This window comes from Garra rufa, chromosome 5, assembly GCF_049309525.1.
Source record: "Garra rufa chromosome 5, GarRuf1.0, whole genome shotgun sequence".
In the NCBI taxonomy this organism is placed as follows: Eukaryota; Metazoa; Chordata; class Actinopteri; order Cypriniformes; family Cyprinidae; genus Garra; species Garra rufa.
This window is the reverse complement of record NC_133365.1, coordinates 44,338,809-44,349,190: the sequence shown is the minus strand read 5'-3', so window position 1 is coordinate 44,349,190 and position 10,382 is coordinate 44,338,809. Positions and strand designations below refer to the sequence as shown.

The following is a 10,382-nucleotide window of genomic DNA, read 5'->3' as shown; positions in this document are numbered from 1 at the left end:
AACACCTCTTAAACAAACAGAAATAGCATATCAAAGGAAAAGACTGAACCCTGTGTAAATGGGGATCTGATGTTTTAACAAAACCCATGAAATGTCTTAACATATTAAAGCCTGTCTTTTTTTTTTCCTCCGGGGAAAATCAGATTTGAACATAGAATATGAAACACTCAGATGACCTCATGTGTCGATTGTGAAAATGTAGGCAACAGCCTCCTTGCAGTGTCCACAAGAAATGTTGAATCATTTTATTTACATCCTATCTCATATTACACTTACAAATAAATATTGCATTCTTACAATCTACATTTCAATTCTACCACTGTTCATCTGTGAGCGTATTTTCACCTGAGCTTTCAAAGAGAAGGTTTCCACATGTGTCCTTCCCTACAACTCTTCAGTAATATAAACAACAAGGATTCAAGGAGCCGGGTAAACGCTGGGGTTAGTGAGGCAGAAATATAAAGTTGCTTTAAAACCTATAGGACATGTAAAAACCATGGGCAGGTGCTCCGGCCATGTAAAAAGGGGGTAAACGATGTACATTTCGCCTCAATAAAAAGAGAAACATTCATACATTTACCGTACTGGAGAGTAATAGACCATATCTACTCTTGTATATTTTTCTATCACAGCAATCATATGGTTTTATAACAAACACAACTCAATTTTGTGGGCTTGTATTTCTACACGGTGTGTCCCATGTTCATCATCGCATCTTCAAACTGTCAGGTTGTATGTCTGCTTCAGTTGCTGTGTGAACAGTCAAACTGGCCGGTCTCAGATCAGCCGAGGGCCGCTATATGCACTTTCTATATTATTTTTATTGTGCAAATGAACAACCTCCCAATAGGGCTCAAAGGAAGTCCTCAGTTCTTTTTTCCCCACATTCACTTGATCAAATGAACAGTACATGAGGAGTCTTTTTATTCTCATGTTGCTTTTCATCACTGATGTCTTGTGTTTTTTCTCCCAGAGGAGAGATGGAGAGGGAGGACTGTTGTGTTTTGGTGTTTTTCGACTCCTTAAACAGTGTGTGTGTGCAGATACAGCTGGTACAGATTCCAGCCAGGGGGAATCCCACACGTCCTTGCACCCCAGCTCTCTTGGAATTCACACAGGAGGGACAGACAGTACAAAATGAGCGGTAAAAAACAAACTCACACCTGGATCTGGGGCAGGCCTGGTGCTTCAAGCGCCTGTTTTGGTCTAGTTACATACTAATCTAAAAAAAAAAGCCTGGAATTATCTCAAAAAATAAGATCTGTTGTATCCGTCCATAATTCTGACTTGTATGATTTGAATCAAAACACTAAGTTACATTAACGATAACAACTCCCGTTTATTGACTTCCATGGACTGTGATTTTCTGTACAGCTGTCAAGTTTGTTTCCTTTCTTTCTTTCTCTCGCTGGTCTTGTTTGGGCTTGTTTATTCGGGGTGTCGGTAACTGGCGTTCTGTCCCTGTGCTAGCCAATTGGCAGCTGCTTGCTCCGCGCCACCTGGACCGCTCGGCGGAGCCAATACGAATGTGCCAGTCTCTCTTCACCCGTTTCCCCTTTTTGTGAATTTCCTACTTAACTCAAGACTCCCGAAAGATTTGATTCCTTCCTACTCCCTCCTTGCATCCACTTTCGATTCTTTAATAATTCCTCCCTCCCTCTCCCCCTGCATTCCCCCCACAGTGCAAAGGCATTTCTGGTGAGTTTTTGTGTGTCCGCCCTCTCGCTTTCCCTTTCATTCTCTTCCCAGCTCCTACAGATTGTCTTGCAGTCTTTCCATGTAGCTTCTGAGCTCGGCTGACTGTCCCAGATCCATGTCTTGACAGACCCACTTGATGTCGTCTTCATTCCCGATAAGGATTGAGTTGGTGTACGGCCCACCTTCGTCCGGTAGTACAGTGGCGAAGGAAGTAAACTTGACCCTTTTGCGCTTGGCAGCGCTGGGGGAGTTGTTAAGGGGTTCGACTTTTCCACTTGGGTCAATTCCCGAACAGGCTCGCAGATCGGAGTGCACGTGGGGGATGCCACGTACATGTGATGACCCGCTTTTCTGAATACCGCTCCCGTTGAGGAGATACTTGCTCTCCTCGCATCCCTCGTTGCGATCTATCGCAGTCGTGCATTCGTCGTTGTGCGCCAATGGCCCATGTTCACCGTGATGATCGATCAGGTCCGCTTCGTTACCAAGCCACACCCAGTCGTGGGCATGATTCATGTTGCCCTGCTCCAGAACAGGAAGCTGTTTGTGGCGGTAGCGGAAGGCAAAACTGACACAGTTGATGAGGAAGACGAGGATAGCAAGGCAAAAGACTCCAAGGAGAGCATACATGCCAATTTCCAAATCAGACAGACCTCTTGGAGCCTGAGTCAAATCGCTCTCTGCCCCACCTGGTAGGTCCACCTGTGCTGGAAAACTGGTATAGTCCACAGGGTTGTTGTTTTGTCCCCCACCCTGCTTGTTGCTCCCGGAACGACTAGTTATTGGAGTCTTTGCAGTCGTGCTGACTTTCTTTAGGACTGACTCTTCTCGTTCTACCGCGGTGTTTGTGTATTTCCAGCTATCTCCTCCACTTGTTTTATCTGGTTCTAAAACCTTATGTCTCTGTTCATTTGTGCTGTTGTCCAGATTGTTCTCCTCATGAGTTCCACTCCTCTGCTCCAAGTCATTCTGTCCGAACTTCACCTGTACACTTCCTATCCCCATCGCCAAAATGCTCTTCCTCTTGGATTTCTGGCAGGTTTCTGAGATCATCATCTCCACGCGCAGTAGCGCTCCCTGGCCCTCACCTTCCGCCACTATAACAGGCCAACGCAGGGAATGATCCTGATAGGTGGAGACCACATTTTCATCCAGCGAGGTGATGGTTAGTGTGAAATCTTTAGGGTCATAGATATCAAGAGGGGTCACGGAGCCGTCGCTGTACTGAACCCATGCACTGATTATGGCTTCCTGTAATGTTACAGAGAAATGGTTAAGAATAGATGGGTGATTTAAAGGACTGGTTCACACAAAGTGAAAATTCAGTCATTTACTCACTCCAATGTTGTTTCAATGTTAAACAAAAAAAGAGAAGTGATGTAGACTTGCACTGTTTTCGCCATACTGAATGAATCATTCTTTTGAGTCACGTTTCATTGATTTGGTTGATCCAGTTCACAATACCACTTTGAATGACTTCGAATGGCTCAAAGATCCAGTCACAGGTTAACAGAAAGGTGAGGATAATCATTGACTTCAGCAAACGTGTATATATAGTGTATGAGTCATATAAACTGCTTTTATGATGAGTTTTGCATCCTTTTTTAAAGCCTCAGTATCCATTCAATTTAATTACACAGAAAAGCCTGACCAGTTTCCTTTTGTTAACCTCCACACAGTCAGTCAGTGAGTCAGTGAGCTAAATTTAAAAACCAAATCAGTCAGATTTGTGAACAAATCATTCAGACTGTTTTTGGAACTGAAACCAAAGCATTTAAAATATATGACTCAAAAAAATGATATGCTCTGGGAAGAATGGCTAGTGTGATTCCTTACATATTTCTTCTTTTGTGTTATGGGTTTGGAATGACATGGGTGAGTAAATGGAGACCATATTTTCATTTTTGATATCCCTTTTAACTACAAAACCAAATTAGTTCGAAACATTCTCATTTATATAGCTACTCCAGCATCATTGTCCTTGGAGAGTCAAGGCTTATATACTGTATACGGCACTGCATTGTGAGAACGAGAATTTCTGCTTTAAAAACGTGAATCAAAGCACAAACTACCTATGATTGGAACCCGAAATGACGTCTAATGGCAAGGCTGTCAAGGTTATTTCTCTTAATAAATTCAAAATTTCCCATGATAAATGCAGGAGCACTACAAGTTAAGATTTACCTTAAAAAGACTCAGTAAATTATACTTCAAAAATAAAAGAAGAGGCAATTAAGTCGCTGAAAAAATCAATTTTTTCACATGGCTGCAAGGAGAGAGTAAATACGCATCAAGAAGAATAAAAAAACATTAATAGTACAGAATGGTGCTTTTTTGGTACTCAAAATTCAAGGTGGCAGTATTATATGCTAACCTTTACTGCTAAAACAAGGAATTATTTCAATTGAGTCATCTTTTTTTATTAAGAGGCTGAAAAGACTTGCTTTAAAGGGATAGTTCACTCAAAAATGTAATTCTGTCATGGTTTACTCACTTATGTTGTTCCAAACCTGACTTTATTTGTGCTTGGTGAACATTCAAATCTTGTATGCTTTTAATGTATGAACTGTCCCTTTAAGACTAAAGTGTCAAGTTTTCAGGAAGCTCACAAAAATATCTGTAGCAGTACTTGCAAACTGTGCAAATTAATTTGAGCTTATCTAAACATGTAGTTGTATATAATTTAAGAAATACTAAATACTATGCTAGGAAAGAGAGAGGTAATTATATGATATGGATTGTAATTATATAGGATGTAGAGTGTTTGGAGTTAATCACAAATGCTTAATAAAATCAAAATGCAAACTGCAGATCAACTACGCTAGCATCAAAAATAGTGTACAAGAACAGCCCCCAGATATGTGGCCACCTTGATTTTGGCAGCTTCTTCAAATGAGACAAAAAGCATTTTTCTTAATATCCGTAATTGCCAACAACTCCAAATGAGACTCTTGCAGTGTTTTCCCACCCACTCTCATTCACTCATAGTTAACCTTGGGCCCTGTGCGTGGGAAAAACGCTGGCAGAATCCAGGGAAAGCATTTCGATTTTTAGCAGAGCCGCTATTTTAGATACTTTAATCAGATGATTACAAACAGCAATGTAGGGGGAAGTAGGATATTAGAGCTATTCACTTCTCACTTATAATAACGCCTGCCAAAATGAACACCGGTGCCTCTAGTGAGGGGCCATGGGTTAATAGAGCAAACAGAGGCCAGAACATTTTGCAGAACGTGTTTGCATACTGGATTATTTTCGCAGTGGTATCTGTACTGTTGGCAGGACAGACTGTGGATGGTTGATAGGTGTGCTTTACAATGTCTGGTTTAAATTGTTGCATAGTCAGGAAAGTATGCCATAGATTGTTCCTTTACCTGACTTTTTAAAATATTTTACTCTCTACATTTTGTCTGTAATATCTCTCACTCTCCCCCTAGCCACAGACCTTGAAAAATACTCTCAACCAAGTAGCGTGAATAAAAATTTATTCTAAAGTGTCACAATATTAGTGCATATTTTTGATAGGAAGCTCTTGCATGTGGACACTTTTTTTCATCAGCAGGTTTCCTCGCAGCTTTTTAAGCTTTAAATGTTTTTCAGCCAATGCTTTCAAAATGCACCGGCCTCAACTAGATGCCTGAAAACTTTAGGCAATTGTCCCTGATAAAGCTGCAATTCTAGTTTGTACTTCTAGCCTCATATTCTAGTTCTACAGTGTTCTGGTAAGTCTCAGTAAAGTCTTGTGCTTGAACTTGCAGCTAATTGCAAATGTTTTGACAAATTCAGAGTAATCTCAATTTTAGGTTCTTTGCTCCTGATAATTTACTCACCCTTGTGTCATCCAAGATATTCGTCTTTCTTTCTTCAGTAGCAAAGAAATAAAGTTTTCTGAGACTTTTGTTTATGTAGTGGACTTCAACGGTGCTCAACGGATTGAAGGTTAAAAATGCTGTTTCAATGCTGCTTCGAAGGGTTCTAAATAACCCCAGCCGAGGAATAAGTGTCTTATCTAGCAAAACATTCTGTCATTTTCTTAAAATAAATTACATTTATACACTTTTTAACTACAAATGCTCGTCTTGTTTAGCTCTGTGGTTCAAGACAGTTCACTTTGTAAACACTGGGTCGGTACTTCTGCAGCGATGTATCAAGATTTTGAAGTTGGAGGAAAAAATAAGATGGGAATTTTTCAACATACTCTAACTGTATTGAACCAGAGTGCACAGAGAATGCATCGCAGAGCTAGACAAGTCCGTATTTGAGGTCAAAAAGTATATAAATTGCCAATTTTTTCATGAGATAAGACCCTTATTCCTCAGCTGGAATCATGTTGAGATCTTTGCAGATGTAATGACAACTGCATTTTAACCTTCAATTCATTGAGCACCATTGAACTCTACTTTATGGAGAAAAATCCTGGATTGTATTCCTCAAAATATTTCATTTCTGTGCGACTAAAGAATGAAAGACATGAACATCTTGGATGACATGGGGGGTGTAAATTATCAGGAATTATCAGGTCCTACGTGTTTGGAACGACTTGAGGGTGAGTAATAAATGACAGAATTTGAATTTTTGGGTGAACTACGGCTTGAAGAATTCTGTTGGTCATTTTAATGATTCTCACCTGTTTGGGTGTGTGCAACAGATCCTGAGCAGTGGTTGTGATGTAGAAGGCTCTGTTGTTGGTGGAACTAGGCTGCAGTGAGAGACTCAAAGAGCCTACCAGCTGAACTCCCAGATCAGTGATGGTCACTTTATCATCCACCACTGTTATGGTCTTCTCAGCCAAAATGGAGTCAGAAAAAGGAGATATCACCTGGGAAATACAAAAGAAGATCATCACATTGTTTAGATAAATGCATGTCTACACACACAATTTATATAAATATTTGAGAATCCTTTCTTGTCCTTGTTTCCTTTATATAATATCTCCTATCCTTATAACAGGCGAGGAGATGCAAACTGGCGCTTTGCAATTGCTTTACTATGACAGACAGGCGGTATGACAGGTGTACAAAGAGCTCTCAGAATCAACGTGTCATCGTCGAGCACCATATTCTGTTACCGTGGACACAAACTGTTGAGTGACACCATGAGGATTCCCGAGCTGAGGGGAGGGAAGGAAGAAAAAAAACTAAAATGGCAGGAAATCAAAGGGGTGGCGGAAGCCTACACGACAGGGAGAGAAACAACATGAAAAAAGGACTAAAGAGAATTCCACACAAAATAAAAACAAACTCAAAACCACATGCGAGGTCTTATATAACCAGCTCAAATTTGGACCAACATGTGATAAAAGTGCAAACAGAAACAGACATGAAAACACACATGCAGAGGAAATGAACATAAACATGCAGGAGCATGGGTTTCCAACAGAACACTTGACTCTGGGATAAGCATTCAACACAGCTGAGATTTTAACACCTGTAGGCAAACAAGCTTGTTATCACTCACATGCAATAACGTCTTTGCAATGAGGGGTGAATATTTCCGGTGTGTTTGACAAGGGAGGTGTTACTATCGCTCAGGTTCTTTCTTTATTTGTCACCGGTCTTTATTTGTGTGCCGGCTTCATTTAAATCCGAGCTGCTCACCAAACAAATGCTGTCAAAGAAGCTGGCTATGAATAAATTAGGAATGGATTTGATTCCCAGTATGCATATACTGTACTGTACTGAAATGTACATCTTGAAAGCAATGTAAGATGCTTTGGGGAAAAAATGTGTCTGCAAGATGTATAAAAGCAGACACAGAACATTTTGTTATGTTGCAGCCATATGTTTAACTGCTTTGAATGAGTTTTTCCACATCAATCTACACTCCATACACCATAATGACAAAGCACAAAACAGGTTTGTAACAACTTTGCATAAGTATTCATATTTCTGGGCAGGGCCGGATTTAGCCAGCCCCAGTAGGGGGTGCATGTAGAATATTGGGGGGGGGGGGGGGGGGGAAACTATACTAACTATGCTGTCATCATATTAGATATTAGTCCACCTATCCATATCTCTATCTTCTCCTTTGATCCATTTGATTTGTCTTATAGGTTTTATGTTTGATGCCCTACCCTCTGCATTTACCCGGGCTTGGGACCGGCACAAATAGGACAATGGCTTGTGCCCTTTTGAGGCTGCATTTATGTTTTTTTTTTTTTTTGTATTTTTGTTTCCTTTCAATTTTTTGTCTTTTATTTTATTTGTTTTTTTTGTGTGTATTTTTTTTTCGTTTTTATTTCTTAGTTCTGTACACATCATGGCTTATAACAATCATTAAAGCATCAGTCGTCTGCTTTTCTTATGCCCTTCTCCTGAGCCAGAATAATTAAATTTCTTTTTCTTTCATGTAGCAATAGTGCGGCGGAAGGGAGTAAGTACACGAGACAAAGTAGAGAAAGAGCTCTTGCATGATGCAGATAATATTCCAATCACAAGCTGAGGAAAGGCATTCTTATTCCCGTGTAGATATTTGCAAATGGTGGAGAGGTCTACAAACTCTACATTGCCATCATCATCAGTCTTTTTAAATTCTTTTTCCAGTCTTTTTGCATTTCAGTTTTCACAGACACTAGTCCATATCGCGATTTGAATTAAGTGACAGACCAACTTTTGATTTATTAATCCAAAAATCGACAAATTCCGTGGTATTCTGCGCTATAGTAAAGTCGGTTTTTATGAATGGAGTCCGCGATCCCGTCCGTGTTTTCGCTAAGGAGACATTGTAAACGCGCGATCATGTAGAGATGACATGCCTTTGTGTAAATAAGATAAATAACTTAAGGCTATTTAGTTTATTTGTTCTATGAAATTCTGAATTTTGCATACCTTTACATTTGGGGGGGCAGTCACAGCATTTAGGGGGGCATTGCCCCACCTTGCCCATGCCTATGTCCGGGCCCGTTTCTGGGACACTTGAAATTTAGCTCAGGAGCACTCATATCACTTGTAGATGTTACTACACTTCGAGTGGAGTTAAACTGTGGCAAATTCATTTGAATGAGTATGATTTGGAAAGGCACACACCTCTCAGAAAAGGTCTAACAGCTGAAAATCCATATCAGAGCAAAAACCAAGCCCTGAGGTCAAAATAGCTGCCTGTAGAGCTCAGAATAAGGCTTGCATCAAGGCACAGATCTAGGGAAGAGTTCAGAAAATAATTCTGCTGCATTAAAAGTTCACAGAAGTATGTAACCTCTATTATCCATAATGGAAGACGCTTGGAACAACTAGGAATCTTCCTAGAGCTGGCCTTCTGGCCAGACTGAGCAGTTGATGGAGAAGGGGCTTGGTTAGAGTGGTGACCCAAAAGCTGATGATCACTCTAGTTGAGCTCCATGATCATATATGCAGATGGAAGAAACTTACAGAAGGACAAACATCACTGCAACACTCCACCAATCCGGTCTTTATAGCCAGAGCCTTGGCTTGAACGCAATCGGATATTTCTGGAGAAACCTGAAAATGTCTGCCAGCCCCCATCCAAGCTGACAGAGCTTGAGTGGTGAAGAGGTGAGGCGAAGAATGGCAGATAATTGTCAAATGCAGATGTGCAAAGCTTGTCGCATCATACCCAAAGAGACTTGAGGCTTTTAAGGTGCTTCAAACTAAGTACTGAGTTAAGGGTATGAATACTTATGCAATGTACTTATTTCAGTGTTTTATTTTGAATACATTTGCAAAGTTGTCACACATCTGTTTTTTGCTTTGTCATTATGGTGTATGGAGTGTAAATGTATGAGGGAAAACAAGTAATTTAAAGCAGTGCTGCAACATAACAAAATGTGAAAAAATGAAGGGCTATGAATACTTTCGCAAGGTACTGTAGATAGATAAATATTTACCTGTATATTGGTGATGCCCGGATCTCTTCCCACCAGCACCCTTCCATCAATTAGTCTTGCAATGCTTGTATCTTCCACTTTCAGGAAGTCCAAGACCATCTCTGTGATGTCGGCTGACCAATCAGAACCCAGCATGTGCACAAGCTCCCCACCAGGTCCAGTTGGCTCGGCTACGAAGTGTGTGAGAACACGCACCAAAGCATACTGATACTGCAGGGCACAGCCTTTGCCCTTCCTCTCATCCTCCTCATCATCCTCACTATCCCGTGTTGGCCTGGGTAACACAAAACAGGGATAAGATAAGAAATTTCAAATCTACATATTGTATGACAATAAAGCAGAGACATTATTTAGGCTTATTATGTAATAAGACCCTGAAGTGCAATGGCAGAAAGACTAAAATGCTACTGAAATGCCATTATGCTTAATCACAGTATTCAAGAACACAACACAAGTGGGCTGATTTTAGGTTGTTTTCTAAGATGAAATAATGAGATGCTAGAAATGAGATTCTAAGAAAGAATAATGCAATACATGATAATGATTCTAAGAATAATGAAAGTCAAAATAGCAATACCATCTTGTGCTTTATGGTTTCCTTAAAGGGTTAGTTCACCTAAAAATGAAAATTAGCCCATGATTTACTCACCCTCAAGGCATCCTGGGTGTAGATGACTTTCTTCTTTCAGTCGAATCCAATCAGAGTTAAACATTAAAACTTAGCCTGGCTCTTCTAAGGTTCATAATGGCAGTGGGCGGGTGTTTTTATTCAATAGTCCAAAAGAAGTCCAATAAAGTGCATCCATCCATAATAAAAAGTGCCTTACACGGTTCCAAGGAG

General features: G+C 40.3%; 1 protein-coding gene across 1 annotated transcript in view; it reads right to left on the bottom strand.

The window, feature by feature from the left end:
- Positions 1 to 225: 225 nt before the first annotated feature.
- Positions 226 to 10,382, bottom strand: part of LOC141335203 (transmembrane protein 132C-like) — a 184,154-nt gene continuing 173,997 nt past the window's right edge. The window contains exons 6-8 of the mRNA XM_073840583.1: positions 9,542 to 9,815; positions 6,326 to 6,517; positions 226 to 2,949 (exon numbers count right to left, since the gene is read on the bottom strand). Coding sequence (XP_073696684.1) covers positions 1,753 to 2,949; positions 6,326 to 6,517; positions 9,542 to 9,815 — 1,663 coding nt within the window. The 3' untranslated portion in view covers positions 226 to 1,752. The remainder of the gene's footprint in view (positions 2,950 to 6,325; positions 6,518 to 9,541; positions 9,816 to 10,382) is intronic.